Here is a 17,065-nt window from a genome sequence, read left to right on the forward strand (position 1 = left end):
CACGTTATAATCAATTACGTACTTCGTCACAAAGCCTTACTTCCGATCGTCCAGTAATAACAAGAAACAATGTGGAAAGCAACCTTTTTCTTCAAAACGGCAGGTATAGGGCACATTATTTGAACATTAGTGGAAAACAATCATATCACTTTCGGGGAATCATGCAAATGAACAGCAGCCTTATTTTGAATCAGTGTGTAAATAAATGACGGTTAAATCATACATAAAAATTATGTCTTGGAATGCAAGATCATTAGTTAAAGTGAATAAGGATTTAGTACTAGACTATTGCATTAAGAATAATATTGACGTGTTTTGCATTCAAGAGACTTATTTGAAACCATATATAAATCCATCATTCAGAGATAATAATATAGTGAGATTAGATAGATGGAATAAAGAGAGAGGTGGAGTGATTATTGGTATTAACAAGGAAATCAACTATATCCCAATTCATTTGTCAATACAGGAGGATCAAATGGAGGTTGTTGGAAGCAAAATACATCTTAAAAACAAAGTAAAGCTGAATATATTCAATATTTATATCCCAGACGGTAATTTACTTTTAAGTGATCGAGGTCTAGAAAAAATTATAGAAACAGTGCCTGGAGGAGAGAAAATAATAATTATAGGTGATTTAAATGCACACAATGGTCTTTGGTGTGGATACGGAAGTGATAATAGAAATGGGAGAACAATCATTGAATTTTAATGAAAAACTCAGATTTATGCCTATTTACTCCCAAGGATCGACCAACTAGAATCAATAACAGAACAGGAAGATCAGTGACCATAGACTTGGCCATAGGATCAGCTTCATTGGCACCAAAAGTATCAGTAACAAGTGACATGGAATCCACCCTATATAGTGATCATTTTCCCATTATGGTAGAGATTTCTCAAGATAATAGTGTATGCAAAAATCATGAAGAAACTAACAAAGTAAATTTAAAGAAGATTAACTGGGAAGATTTTACGAATAAATTACAAGAAACATACGTTCAGTCACAGGTGAATGGTTGTGAAGATGTCGATGAAAAGATAGATGTATTTCAAAATTCACTCTTAGAAATAGCACAAGAACTGGCTCCAAAAAGTAAAAGAGGTCCTATTCAACGCAAACTGAGTGTTTGGTGGAACAATGAATGTACAGTTGCAAAGAAACAGCTATTAGAGGCAAGAAGAAGGTACAATCAGCTTCCAAACTTTGAAAATTTTTTAATGCGTCAAAGAAGATATGCAGTCTTTAGGCGCCAAACAGTGGAAGCAAAGAAAATTTCGTATCAAGAATTCGTGGAGAAGTCGGATTTTAGACAGCCTGCAAGTAGAGTATACAAAACAGTAAAAAAACTGATTACAGGAAAGACAGATGAAAATGATAACCCACCCTTGACTGTTAATGGATAGGAGTTAGTGGAAGAACAAGAAAAAGCGAATAAAGCAGTAGATTTTGTAGAGTCAGTGATTAGAAGACCAGACGATTTTAAGGAGGATGAAAAACTTACATTTGCTAAGGTAATAAGACTCTCTAATATAGAAAATTATATGGATTATAACAGATATTTTACGGTAGAAGAATTATAGAATGTGATTCGAAAGTTACCATTACCACCACCAGGTTTAGACATGATTTCCCCAAAGTATGTCAAACATTTAAGTGACAAATGGATAAAAACATTGTTATAAATTACTAACAAAGCCTGGGAAGACGGAAAATTTCCAAAAATATGGAAGGATGGGTTAGTTACTATGATTCCTAAACAAGGCAAAGATAATTCAAAAATGGAAAACTTAAGGATGATTACTCTACTACCTGTGTTAGGAAAAGTTTATGAAAGAATGGTTAAGGAGAGGCTTACATGGAAAGTGGAAAGAACAAACACTTTGAAAGATGTTCAATGTGGGTTTAGAAAAAAACAGATATACTAGAGAAGTGTTACAAATGTTTGTAAATGATGCAGTATATTGTTTGGAAAATAGAAAAATCTGTTTAGCAGTTTTCTTTGATGTGAGTAGTGCTTTTGATAGTGTGGTTCATCGACATATACTAGAAGGAGTGATTGCAGCAAAAGTTAGAGGACGTTTACTAAGATTTTCTTATGATTATTTACGTGAACGAGAAGTGACAGTAAAAGTGGGTAAAGCATATTCGGAAAGAAAGGTACTGAGAAAACGTGCCGTACCACAAAGCTCCTCATTGGGGCCAGATTATTACAATATAAGTGAATTTCATATACCACTGGATACAGGAGAGGATAGAGCTGGGATTTTCGCTGATGATAATGCAATATGGATAGTGTGTGATAGTGTTGAGGAGGGGCAACGAGTGGCCCAGGAGAAAATAAAATTAATGGAAACATGGGCCATGGAAAATTGTGTGCAGTTTTCGGTCGAGAAAACCAAAGCAATGGTAATCACGCGAACAAAAAAATACTCTGCTCTTTGTCTTTTTCTAAATGGGGAAAAAATTTAAACCGTGAATCAATTTAAATGGCTTGGAATTACCATTGATAGAAAGCTGACGTTTACAGCTCATATAAGACAGTTAAAGAAAACATTTGCCAAAAGATTAAATATTATGAAAATGTTATGTGGAGCAAATTTTGGCCCAAAGCCCAACTTTTTGATGGAATTTTATATAAAATACATAAGAGCGAAATTGGAATATGGAGGAATAATTTATATGGCAGCGTCTAAGTCCTTGCTAGAGGAACTGAAAACTATTCAATACAGTGCTTTAAGGACAGCTTTTGGAGAAAGAAAGAAAACTCCACGAAGCTTTCTTGAATCAGAAAGTGGGATTGAGAAGCTAGGTAGTAGGAGAGACATAGCAACATTAAAGTTCTTACGGAAGACATGGATATCTGACCAGTCGAATCCAATTAAATCAAGAATGCTAAAAGAGGGAAGGTTGTGGTGTTCATGGAAAAAATTATTGTGAGGGTAAAGGAAAAAATTATTGTGAGGGTAATGGAAGAGTTTCAAATGGATTGTCAGTTGACATCAATGTTGAGAGTGTCCAATATGTTTATAACCCCTCAGTGGAAATCCATCCCATACCAGTGCAATACTAAATTTGAAAAGTGGGATAATCTAGATTATGATCAATCACTCAAGATGACCAAAGAAATGCAATATCTTGACACTGTGGATATCTTCACAGATGCATCCAAAGTGGATAATAGAGTGGGGGCGGCTTTTGTAATTCCCTCCAAGAATATAGTTAAACTGATTAAACTAAGTGATGTAACTACAGTTTTTCAAGCAGAAGTAGTTGCAATAGCCAAAGCAGTGAAATACATAATAGATTTGGGACCCACAGGTGAAAAATATATAATCTGTTGGGATTCAACAAGTTGTTTGGAGGCAATCAAGAATATTTATCTAGCAAATAAAGTAGCTCCTGAAATGATCTTTTGCCATGAGGAATTACAGAAACTACTGAAAAAGGAAGTAACCATCACATTGGATTGGGTACCGGGGCATGCGAACATTAATGGAAATGAAATGGCTGACACTGCAGCAAAACAAGCATCCACAGAAGATGGGCAAACATTTTTAGATATCACGCCCAGGATGGTTAATCAAATTGGAGAAGTGATAAAGAAATTGAGAATAAAGACATTCAAGGACAGCCGTGTGTTCTCAACAAATATGTTAGTTATACCAAAGAAAGAAAGGCAATTTGAAAAGAAAATATATGGACCGCTAAGTAAATCTGAAGCCAGGGTGATATTCAGACTAAGGTCAGGTCATGCAGGAATTCAGAAATATAGAGCCCGTTTTTATAATGAAGATCCGAGATGTGCATTTTATGGAAACGAGCAAACGGTAGAACATCTGTTATTTGAATGTACGGGAACAGAAGACAAGAGGAAGGATATTAGACAGTTTAGTAGAGAAAAAAGAATTCGACAGAGTAGTGACATACTAAGTGGAGCAGGCTTGAACAGTGACTGTGCTGATGGACTTCAGTTGATATACAAGTTTTTAAAGGATATTAATGGGATACATCTTATATAAACCAAGTTGGATAGTGATTAGAAGAAGCCTCCTGAGTCCTTGCAGGAAGAGAGGAGGAACCATCCATTTCAATTCAATTCAATTATCACTTTCGGGGAAGGGTTGAGTCCAGCAGCCCCGCTGGGTATATCTCTGTACTGTATTATTTGGATACACAAAAGATGAATAATCATTAATAACGCTCAGTCTCCCAAGGGAACTCCCCCAAACGACTGAACATAATCAGCTTCACTATTCTGTATAAAGTCATCAAAATCAAGCTTTTTTTATATTTCAAATGCGTCTGTCACTGTCGGAAATTTTTCGAAAATTTGACTTTTATGGTATAAAAAACAAGAATTAAAGTAGCCCATTAGTTTGATAAGTACAGATATCGATCTTTCAATCAGCAATGTTTACATGCATCATTTTCGTTTCCCTCGAAGAGAGTAACCCCAACTTGTCGGTGAACATTTAATATGTTTCGTAAGGTTTAGAGAAATATTAAGCATCCTCAAAAAAATTCAACGAGAATATTTACCTTCAGAAGTCGATCAGTTGGCACTGGCTCGTTCGTACCAGGTTGAATTTTCAGTTTCTTCAAAAATTGTGGTGTCTCAAAATAACTGCATAGCATATAAATAAGGCCAAGCGTCCAGTAAACCCCAAGAGCTACGGTGGACGTACCTAAGATAATATACAAGGAAATTTAAGAGGTCACGGTAGTCAAACCAATTTCTCCAAATAAACAGCGAACTTAACAAGTTCATAACACTTAAATCAACATTAGACCAAATATTTTGAAGAAAATTCTTGAAAAAGACTAAGTTATTCTTGAATTATTGCTGTACAAAAGCTGAGCTTTAGGGTAAAGAAAGGGGTTCAGAGGACGGCGGTCCTTATTATATATAGGAATAGCCTTGAATATGGTGTGAGTACTAAAAATTAACAGAAATTATTTTATCAAATAAAAGTTTTCCTAATAAAGGCAAAAAGTGAGATTGAAACTGAAAACGAACATGAATTATCCAATACATTGAGGCGGTTTTGTTAATTCCGTTTGAAAACTTGTGCTTTTGCTTATTTATTTAATGGCTTATAAGGTCACGAAATTGATGGTCGAGCCAGCTTTTCTCAACCAAAATGTGAAACTTTAAAAGGTGATGATTTTAAATGAGAACTGTTATATTTGGTTTAAAAAAATTAAATTACCCAGACACGAGAAAATTTCAAAAACAAAGAGACAATTTAGGAAAAGATTTAAGCTTACCAAAAACATAGTAGTTCCTGTCATCGTCTCCAAGATAATAAGTGATTTTATTCCACCACATTTGCCACACATTGCCTTCTATTTCCCAGACGTTTTTCGCTAGACTAGAAATAGAAATATATACTGGTATATGGTTGGTTCCCTCTCACCAATTCTGATAAAGATGTTACATGGACGTTATGCAACATCTTCACTTCTGATATTCGGTTTCAGTGTGGTATGCCTTTAAAAAAAAAACAAGAATTCTGTACTTTCCAAGCCAATTGTGAAGAGTATTAAAAAAAGAATATCAATTTTGATTGCATTAAATATTAATTTGATTAAATTGATTAAATTTCTACTGACACAATAAAATCTCGCAATGAAAAGGCATTCTTATAGTTCAGTACGAAAATCACATTGTGAATTCTAATTTCCCATCTGGTAGGAGCAGCTTAACATGCCGTACCACCGAGCTCTATTGTTCCAAACTCATCCATTGCTCCAAGACATAAACAAAAACTCTAAACTTCTGCTACTACTACTAACATCTTTTTGCAGCACTAAGCCACCTGAGGCCAACACAGCAAAGCATGCTCCTACTCCACCCCAGTCTATCCAAAGCTTTACTCTTTACCGTCTTATATGAACTTCCTTTAAATTATCTCTTATGAATCCTTCCAACCCCATTTGAGGACGACCTGCTTTTCGTTTGATTCGTTTGGCTCATTCATATAAGATGGCCTTGCCATCTTAATTTTTATTTCATTATAGCCCTAGAAAGGGAAACCAGGTACATCATAGAGTTTGATATACATTCAATAAAACAAGTACTTAAACTATCACTGGAGGATTCCTCTTGATAACATAAAACACATCTTAATCAGCTTTTTGAAACACCAATACTTCAAACCAAACTTAATATTTCCATTGCTATGGCTAAAACTCTATCCTAGTTCACAGACACATCTTCTTATTCTTTCACACTCACTTTATTTCAAGCTCAGCGTGCTTCAATTGCAAAAATACACCCTGCGCTTTGGCAATTCTACCTTTTACATCCTTGCTTCATCCACCATCTTTACTTATTTGTCTGGTTAAACTTCACAAACATATTATCACAAACCCAGTCTATTCAAAGCCTCCCTTTTTACACCCTCCCACGAATTTCCCATTTCCTTTAAATGTTTCTTTATGTCGTCCTCCTACCCAAGACGAAGACGACGTTTACCCTTAGATGGTTGGCCGAAAAGAACAATCTTCGGCAATCTGTCATCCATCATCCGCACAACATGCCCTAGCCACCTCAACCTTTCTTTTATTATAGCCCTAGAGAGCGGTACTGAATCACATTTTTCGTACAGTCTATTGTTTGAAATACGGTCAGTCAGCCGGGTACCAAGAACAATCCTTGAGTAATTTCTCTGGAAAACATCTAGCAAATCTTCATCCGCTTTTCGAAGCGCCCATGCTTCAGAGCCATATTTGACTACTGTCATCCAAATGATAAACAACTACGAGCGCAGAAAATACCACAAAATGAAAACAACAAAATAAGCAAAGTGGTAAAAAAATTGCAGTATGTAAATGGTGAAACCCGCCTTTTACCCCCCCCCCCCCGCAAAAAACATCGCTTAGGGAAAACACACCTCGGAAAATAACACCTCGCGGATGTTCTTTGTTTTTGTGACAACAAAACAGAACTTTTTTTTTAATCATCTTGACAGTCATTTATACAGGTTTAGTTAAATGAGGCTGAGTTGCACGGGGGTTGAGTTGTACGAGGGCTCAGGTAAACGGGGTTCAGTTGCACGAGGGTTCAGAGTTCAGTTAAATGGGGCTCAGTTGCGCGGGGGTTCAGTTGCACGGTGGTTCAGTTGCATGGTGGTTCAGCTACACGGTGGTTCAGTTGCACCGTGGTTCAGTTGCATGATGGTTCAGTTGCAATGGAACTAAAAATTAAACCATGGTATTCAACACGACTGAAAGCTCAAGGGCGCAGATTTCAAACCCTTATCTACAAAAAATGGCATCTGCTTATATTTTTTTTCTATAGTTGATCTCTGCGAACTAGAGTGGTTGTAAAATATCAAGAGAAGGATGACTCAAACAAAAATTTTTAAGTGCTATCATATTTGTTGAGTAACATATGCTATGACGTTAGAAAAGGCCAGAGCAATCTTTTTTACCCTGTGTCAAAATGCTATCAAGCGAGAATTTTAAAATAGCCAATCAGTTTAGAACTCTCCAAAGCTAATAGAAGTTGCCCCGCCATTTCAGAAACCTTATTGCCTTATAGCGGTGCATTCGTACCTAAACGTCTATGCCATTCACATAAATAGGGATTATTACAGACCGTTTGTACAGAAAAACTAACGGCTGTTCAGTACACACAAGCCTGTTAGCGAAAAAATCAGTAGATCTTTAAGGACCGAGGATCTGCGTAAATCGTCAGAAAGTTTATTTTAGGCCAATATTTCTAGGAAATTTTTCAGATCGATATAAAGGGGGACTTAACACTAGGCATCTCTTAATTTAAAGGAATATACAAGCAATATTAAGGGCGGGTGACAGTACCTTCTTTTGTGTGTAGGATAGCCCTGGTTATGATGGTGAGTGTGGAAATAACTAATATTTTCGAAAGAAGTTTAATCAAGTGAAAGGTTTCTTCCTCAGGCCTTCGCTCTTTACGCTGAAGTTTGAAATTGTTTTTCCTCTCAATGCCCTAAGAGCTAATTCTTTTACACAAAAGCTAGCTGACAAAAAATTTAACTTTTATTACAATACCTCGGTAATGTAAGGCATCATTTACTTGTATTTGGTTTATTCAGTAGAATAATTTATTCTTGCAACAGTCAATATTGTTGCATTTTAATTTGCTTTCAGGAAGGTCCTAGATAAACTTTACAGTAAAGGGTAGGAGGGGAGTAGAAGGGTGAAAGCCTGCTTAAATACAGAATTATTCCTATTCGTCTTAAGTTTAAACATTGCTGTTTATTTTCAATAACTTGTTGCTATTGAACAGTTTAATAGTTTTACCAAATTTTGGTGAAAAAATCCCATTTGGCCAGGTTTCTTCGAATTCTGCAAAAAATATTATAACTTTATAGCCATTCAAAGTAAATTTATTACCATTGAAACAACTTTCACGGAAAATTTTTGGAAATTAAAACGATTGTGCAGAATAAATAATAAACTCAATATAGACCAATTCAGTTTTCTTCATTTTCTGCATATTATAATTAATAGAATATTAAACAAGAGCGAATGGGGTAGTCAAATTAGGAAGTTGCACACTCCTTGTTCCAACAGCCGTGGCATTGACATTTGTCCAGTAACCGCAAAAACTGTCCATGATTTGTATGAAGAAAATTTTCTTGCCAACAACGCATTTTGAAGCCTTTTTTGTTCCATCTAAATTCTATTGGCATATTGAATCCATGGTACCCGTAAAGGAGGAAACGAGGGACTTCAGCCACTCCTATCCTACATAAAAGACCAAAATACACCAAGGGCTCCCAGAGTCCCGGACGATTAGCTGGATACACCTTTTTATGAGTGAGGCGAAGGACCCCATCTGAGAATAATGCTAGGAATAGAATTAAACTTGGAAAGGTGTAATTACAGTAAAATAATTTTACTGTGTTTCCAAATTGACATCTTACGAAATGCAAAACAGAAAAATCAACCAATGCGGAAAAACTGGTTTTTCAATAAATTATAGGAAAACTATTTCCTATTTGGTAGATTTGTTGAGCGTTTGCTCCGTAAAATACCAAATGAAGATCAAATTGACAAGAATATTGTCCAAGCTCATTGAACCCTGGTTCAGAACATATTGTCATCGCTTTGACCAAGGCTGTTATTAACGATTTCTTAAATTGCATGTTTAACTATAGTTCTGGTCTTAATAGTAAGGGAATTAGAACTATTCAAAAATTTTATTTTTTAACAAATTATCTGTTTTGTTCTTTCTACTAAAAAAAAAATCTACTTCTAATAACCATAGCAGGCACGTAGGTTATACTTTTGAACACTTTGGGTACACGCCTTTACCTTCCCGAAATATCACGATTTCTCCTCCGATCACTTACCCTTTCCATGTGATTCAGCTAGTAGTGAGCTCTTAAAACCTCTACCTCGCCTCCTAAGCCTCTCTTGAATTATTTCCAGCATAAAGTATGTTTTGTATGTAACCTTAATGGCGAGATGTGCGGGGGGAGGCAGACCTTATGGTATTTTCTAATAGGGTGTAATGTAAACTTGACGTTATTACTTAATGCCTGAACACACTTAGGCTACTGAATCTGAGATGAAGATAAGACTTAGCTCCTTCCTGGTTTTAGAATAATTTGTGAAAAGCATTGAAATAGACTTGTTGGGGCAAATACGATTATGTTTTTTTTTTTTATTATTATTTACAGCGTAGTTTGACACATATACTGTCAGTTAGTGCTGACAAGTTTTATCCTTTTCCTAGAAACGTTTCTTGGTCTCCTAGCATTTTGTGTGTTGGCAGCTTTGTGCGTTTTTCTTTTCATTTTCTCTTGCACATAAAGCCCCTTGCTGTTTATTATAGTATATATTTATTATTCACAATATATTTTATCATATGAAAATCAATTTTATTAAAATAATGTTAAATTGTCAGTGCTTTATTGCTTTTTAATGTAATAAAAAGACTATTTATGAAACTATTAAATAAAAAAAACAAATTTTTTTAACTGAAAGTAAGGAGCAACATTGAAACTTAAAACGAGCAGAAACTATTCTGTAAATGAGGGGTTTTTCCCTCCCCAATGTCTCGCTCTTCAAGCTAAAGTATTTTATAACTTTAAAAAAGCTTCCTATTCTAATTAAACGGCTCTTGTGTTTCAGGAGTCACCCTTAAAGAACTGGGATAAAAAGTTAAACTTTAGCGTAAAGAACGAGGTATTGAAGAGGGGAAAGCCCTCATATAGGCTACGGAATAATTTCCACAGGCTAATTTTAGAAATGTGGAACATCTCCACATGTTAATTATAGGCGGCAAAGACAAAGTAAGGCAAACAATTGTGGCAAATTCCCCCAGCGTAGAATTTCCCCTGGAAAGCTCACCCCCGGAAAATTTCCTTCTGACGGACAATTTTCACTGCCGTAAATCCCCACCCACAGTAAAAATCCTCCCCAGCAGAAATCCGCTCTGCCCCAAGAAAATGTCCGTACAATTCCCAATAACAAATACTATAGTCTACGTAAGCAATGGGACATCTCGTAAATTACAGTCCTTTCGCCAGGGGTTGTGGGGGAGGGGGGTCGTGTTACCCCCAAAGGCATAGTTATTTAGCCTTTCAGCTATGTTGAACAAAATGGCTATCTCAAAATTTCTATCGGATGACTTCCGGGAAAATGGGGCCTGAGAGGGGGCTAGCTACCCTCCAATCTTTTTGTTTGCCTATAACAGCAAGTTTTATTTCCAATAGAATGAAACCTCTCCCAAACTTCTAGGATTATCGGTTCGAACACGCATCCGTGATCTTTCTTCGTGCAAAAAAACGTAAAATTCCACATTTTATAGAGGCTTAAAGCCTCTACGGTAGGGACCTATAAGATGCTGAATCTGAGGGTGCGATTTTTATAAAGATCACTTGACGTTCTGGGGGTGTTTCCCCTTCTTCAAAAATTGGGCAAGTTTTCTCAGATTCGTAACTTTTGATGGGTAACATTAAGCTTAACAAACTTTATATATTGTGAATCAGCTTTAAAATCCAATTCTTTTGATATATCTAATGATATCAAAATTCTGTTTTTTTGAGTTTTGGTTACTATTGAGCCACGTCCCTCCTTACTTACAGTTCGTTACCACGAACTGTTTGATATAGGTATTGTCGAATATTAGGCTTAAAATGGAGAAAAGGAAAAAAGGAAAAAAAGAAAAGAAAATAAAAGTCGACTTAATGAATTTGGCTTCATAGTGACTCGCATCACGAAGGCTTACTTACCATTTCTTATGAAAAAACAAATACATACAAAAAATGAATAACCTGAATTCAATTCACAATCCTATAATAAATTTCAAAAATATATCCCAATAAAATATGCTTTGAAACTACGTTTCTTAGGTAATCAAGAAGCAAGATTCTCTTTCTAAACTAGCTATAAAACCAGGGGCGTAATTTGCTGTGGGTTAGGGGCGTAACTGCCCCCTCCAGCCCCGAGTTCCTCCCCCTCCAGATCTCAGTTTGCTCTCCCAGCTGAAATTTAGTTTCTACAAAAAATTGTGTCAAAACTAAGATATGCCTGCATAATTCAAGTATCCAGAGAAACAGATCAGTTTTATTTAGTATATATTTGCCTTTATGGTAATATATGGATCATCTTTATTTTTAACTGTCATTTTCACTTTATTTTGGAAAATTGGATCCAAATTTGCTCCCCCCCCCCAGGATTTTGACGAATTTACGCCACTGTTCAAAACAACAAATTTCTTGTAACATACTTATAAGAGAAACTCTCTGTTAGGGTTTAATGTAATTGCAAGAATTATGGTCCAGACCCCTAATGCTTGAATACAACCTTAGATTTATATCCAAAAATTTGCTGATTTCGCTTTCATTTTTAGGGATATTATTAATAAACTCGTTGTTCAGAAATAAGTGCAAAAAAGAATGTAAACCAACAGAGTGAATTAACTTTAATTTATATTCAGGCGTTAGAAGGGGGAATGAATTCTTCTAATAAGAACGAATTGAGAATTTTGTTGTTATTGTAATCAGTTTAGATCTAGCACCAAGAATACATTTTTTCAAAATGTGAGTCACCAATTAGTGTGTTTATGATATCAAATAAAAAGAGCAGCACAGCGTCGTTTCAAACACAGCGGCGTCTTTCATTAACCTTAAATTAAATCACCAGCAAAATCTCTCTTAAAAAAACAATGAATAAGTTGTGAAGCCACTTTTTGCAAGTGGTTCAGCTTCGCACTGGACATTCTGCAAAACCATTTTAATTCACGAAAAACCAAATATTAAAAAAAAAACGAAATAAAATATTCACTGGAATGGAAATTCAATCGAAAAAATAAAATTAATCGAACATCCAAAATAGAAAAAATAATGAATTTGCCCCCCCCCCCTCCACTAGCTTTTGAAAAATATATATAAATAACAACTAGAAAATATTATAAAAAATAAATTCTCGTTTTGAAGTACACAAGAAGTTTCTGTCATTAAGTTCTGTATGTTTCCTTCCATTTTCATCCAAGTTTTAATCCTTTTTAAATAATATATTTATCCAATTATTCTCAGTTATTCCCAATGACGTGATGCTATTGACCAAGTTAAAAATAAATACTCTTTAGTGACGAGATGCGTGATGTTTCGACCAATAAAAAATAATGAACAAATAATATTATTTAGGGCTATATCTGCCCCCATTATTCGAGGACGGGCGCATTATCACGTTAGTAACCATTATGTTTAAAGTGTTAGTTGGGGCATCAAATGGTACCACGCTTTTATTAATAGTGTTCCTTCAAAGGAGCCCATAGAACAGAGTATTAACCACAGCTGAATTTAACAGAAAAGACAGATAAACTACTAGCTGTTAGACACAGGCTTGAACTTAGAAACTTATTTTGTGTGTGGGTGGGGGCAAATTCATCAAAACAAAAAAAGGGGAAATATTGAAAATTATCATTTTACAAAAATGTTTTTTATTAAATTTAGTTTACATATTTGTTGTCCAGGAAAGCCAAATGTTCTCCCTTTTTCTTGGGTACATCAATATACATGAATGTTAAAGCATATTTTCATTGTATTTTGCAAAAAAAAAGAGAAAAAAATGTTCATAGGAAGTGACGCTCTTTCTAAAAATTTTCTTGAACCCATGCTCAGTTATAATGTAAAATATACTCGACAACTAATATCCAGCTGAATATCTCAATAATGATACTTACAATGAGACTGTATTCCGTATTGTTAGGAAGAAAACTAAAATCAGTAAAATGGGAGTAACTACAATTTTTAACGCTGTCAGCAGAGATATTCTATGATCTTTTCGTACTTCCATGCTGAAGCTGTATAGAAAAAGTGCTACGGTCACACAAGTGTACTGATCAACGCCTTGTTTTAGAATGATCAGTTTATTTCTTTTCTCGATTAGCGAAGGATTTGCCGGTTGGAATAACTGGTATAACTTCCTGTACTATATCTTTGTTGCGAAAAAACTAATGCGTAATATCTGGAGAATTACGTTAGGAGCACTTGACAAAGGCTATTTTTGGCGGGGCGAGAAGGCATCCACCAAAGCAGATTTTTGTCTTCCTTAGATGGCTCACTATGGAAAGCCTTGACGTTTGGCTCATTTTTGCAAACTGGTTTTTTGAAGGCGCGAACTATTTAAACTATCAAAGACGACACTTGGCACGGTGCTTCTACTTCCTGGTGTCCTCCAAAATGTTGACTTATATATTTGACTGTTTTGCTACTACGGGGAGATTTCGGAAGGGGGTTAATAACCGCCTTCTTGTTTTAGGGTGTCCATTAAACAACTCTTGATTGTTTACTCAAACATGCTGACGAGCATGTTTCGTCCGAAGGCTAAAAATGGTTATCCCAATTCAATATAGAAATAAATATAAAAATAATGAAAATAAATAAATAATAAATAATTTTGTTATTTATTTTCTTAATATAATTTTAATTTTTAATATAATAAATAATAAATAAATTTTATAAAAACAAATTAATATGAAAATAAATTTTAAATATAAAAATAAAGATACCATAATAGGTTTTTAAAACTATTTTACGCTATATTCAGTGATCTGTACTAACCTATCCCTAAATATTTACAATCAAAATACTTTAAAAATTAAAAAAATACCAAGTTTTAGATGATTTCAGGTTGAATCCAAAATAAACTTGCGGTTCACCATTAATTGAAATCCAAACTTAATCAATGAAAATTCAGCTTGTTTTAGATAAATCTAGTTCTGCTGGGTAATGCTGCACTGTCATTGGCATTTATGGTTTTTAGTTCTTATTAAACTCATGCTGAAAAGGCCAGTTATCCCTCTTGTAGTTTCGTATACTCTTTGGGTCAAACTGTAAAACCAATTCAAAGAAAATAATCTTGTTGCAGAGGAAACAATCTCTTGAGCCGACTGAAGTACCCAATTATCAACGGAAAAAGTTAATAACCGCCATTTACGCCTGTAGATTTATTATGCATTGCCTACAAAACATCAGTTTCGAGATACACAACTTTTAGAGGGGTTTCCTCGCTTAAGCTTTGGTTTATACCTTTTCAGCTATGAAAATAATGCTTGGCAAATGAAATTAAGCTATTGAGATAGCTTTATGAGTATACAAACATAATCATCCTGGTCTATTTTTCTTAATTATTCTGGGTATAGAAAAAAGCCCTCATAAACTTAGGATTCTTGGGTTGTTTTTCCTTAGTTAGTTAAGCCAAAAAAAAAAAAAAAAAAAAAAATGAGTACATCAAAAAGGATATTGTTGTGCTGTAACTTGGGAGCTCTGCAGCACACGCTTTAACTCTGTAGCAGACGCTACAAAGTTAAAGCTGGGGGCTTACATTTGTATCGGAAGAACGATGCTCTAGTCTCCTTGGGGGTTCATTTTGTGAAACATAAGCGGTGAAGCATATAATTGCAGGCAAAGAGTGATCAGAAATTTATATTTGACTAACAACATGAGAAAGGGATAGGCTTAAAATGCCAGAAAATACTTTACAGTAAAGAGATTTCCCTATCCTATCAGACTTAATTTTCGATCAATTTTGCCTATAAGATTCTGATTCACAATAACTTCGCTAGTCAACAAAGCTCCCAGGATTTGAGCGACCCAGGCTCAAAGCCCACAGTCTCATAACCCATATAGGTGCCTGCACGATTTATTTACAATATATGGTATACATTAATTATTGATGATTATTATATCTAAAGAATAAATACAGATTATGCTGTACTCAACATCGGAATACAACAAGTAATGAGTAACATACTGCTCACAAAAGTAATCTTAAATGAAAACTTTTTCAACTGTTCAGCCCTATAATAACAAAACTTTCTTACAACTTATTAATTTTAAGACAGCCCATTAGAGACAGTCACATAATATAAAAATATTTCAATTCACTAATTCTCATTAATACAAATTACTACTAAATACGTTTTATCTGGATTTCAAACAGCACCTTTTCTGAAGAAAAAAATATTCTAGGCTGAATCCCCTAGACAAGAATAAAGAAAGCTTTTTGTTGGCCTTTTTACATGAACAATTTTTTTTTGTTACTGAAGTTGATCCTTTATCAGTGGGTCAGAGGGGTCACTTCTCTCCCTTTTGTTCGAAGAGTAAATAAAAACAAGTGACTGAATAGGAAATTTAGGCTTGGGCCTCTTGCCAGTTCGAGAAGATTTTCTTCCCCGAGAGTCATTTGTGAAAACGCGTTAATATCAGCATACTTTGGATATTTGGGCATAAAAGTGTGTTTTTAGGCATCAGACTAAATTTTTAATACACATTTACTACTATATGTGTTTTACTTGGATTTCAAAGAGCACCTTCTCTGAAGAAAAAATATTCTTGGCGGAATCCCCTAGGGTAGAATAGAGAGAGCCTTTTACTGGCCTTTTTACACGAACAAACACTTTTTTTGCTGAAGTTCTTCCTTTAACAGTGGGTCAGAGGGGTGACTTATCTCCCTCTAGTTCGAAGAGTAAATTAAAAGGAATTCACTATACAGGAAATACGTCGTGTGGTTGAACAAATCTAGATTCACTTTGCCTGGGCAACGTGAATAATGCAGCAATTTTTTTTTTCGGCTTCAACAACAAAAGCGGTGTTAGGGCAACACATTGCTTCTCTTTTTTTTCCTTTGTTTTCCGTTTTTTTTTTTATTGTCATCGAATAATCATCCTATATGTAAACTCCTCAAACCTTTAATCTTCAGAAAGACGATGGCACATTCTTTAAAGATAGCCTTAATAGATCCTGTTTCTGCTTAAAACAAACCATATTTTCAATTTCTAGACCCCTAAAATGTTGTTACCTTAAAAAAAAACTAATTCTTTGTTACATCGGCCCGAAACTTAAGATATGTAATTCGTTTTTGATTCAGCTGGAAAAAACAATTTGGTTCCAGAAATGAGGGTCATTAGCCTCAAATGCCAATGAGACATAACAAATATTTATTTGAAAGAAATATCTAACCCTTTTCCCTTTTTTTGAGCTTGCTCTACTATTTTTGTTTAAAAGTCGCTCTCAGTATTAATAGAGATGAAAACAAACATTTATTAACTTAACATATGTATTAAAAACCAATAGTAGCTTCACCAGCCACCAAAAAGTCGCAAACCCATTTTCTTCAAAGATTATCGTGGCTTAAGAGACGCTTTCACCCCATCTTCTCACCCCAAAACAAAAATCTGATGAAACAGTTCGTGGTAACGAACTGTAAGCGACCCGGCTCAATAGTAACCGAAACTCTAAAAACGGGAATTTTGATACCCAGAGATACATCAATAGAATCATATTTTTATACTGATTTCAAATAAATAAGTTTCATCAAGTTTAGTCTTACCCATAAAAAGATACGAGCCTGACAAAATTTGCCTTATTTTCCGAAAAAAGGCGGAAACACCGCCAAAAAGCCATAGAACTTTAATGACCCTACTGCGGACCCTACTGCGGAAGTTTCAAGCTCATATCTGCAAAAATGTGGTATTTTGTATTTTTTTGTCAGAAGAAAGATCACGGATGCGTGTTTATTTATTTTTTTTTTTTTCCAGGGGTGATCGTATCGATCCAG

The 17,065-nt window shown here is 34.9% G+C and overlaps 1 protein-coding gene and 1 pseudogene across 2 annotated transcripts in view; one reads left to right on the forward strand and one right to left on the reverse strand.

Annotated features, from left to right (window-relative positions):
* The window catches only part of LOC148955099 (fatty acid hydroxylase domain-containing protein 2-like), a 65,470-nt gene extending 52,097 nt beyond the window's left edge, over positions 1-13,373 (reverse strand). Inside the window, exons 1-3 of one of the 2 annotated variants that reach the window (XM_089100333.1) lie at positions 13,188-13,373; positions 5,273-5,376; positions 4,544-4,689 (exon numbers count right to left, since the gene is read on the reverse strand). In XM_089100333.1, coding sequence (XP_088956459.1) covers positions 4,544-4,689; positions 5,273-5,376; positions 13,188-13,300 — 363 coding nt within the window. In that variant the 5' untranslated portion in view covers positions 13,301-13,373. The remainder of the gene's footprint in view (positions 1-4,543; positions 4,690-5,272; positions 5,377-13,187) is intronic. The other variant, XM_089100327.1, reaches the window with a different exon arrangement.
* On the forward strand, positions 2,368-4,023 carry LOC148955100 (uncharacterized; annotated as a pseudogene).
* Positions 13,374-17,065: the final 3,692 nt, after the last annotated feature.

This window comes from Artemia sp. Qi Xiang Cuo, chromosome 2 (genome assembly GCF_049724085.1).
Source record: "Artemia sp. Qi Xiang Cuo chromosome 2, ASM4972408v1, whole genome shotgun sequence".
Taxonomy (NCBI): Eukaryota; Metazoa; Arthropoda; class Branchiopoda; order Anostraca; family Artemiidae; genus Artemia; species Artemia sp. Qi Xiang Cuo.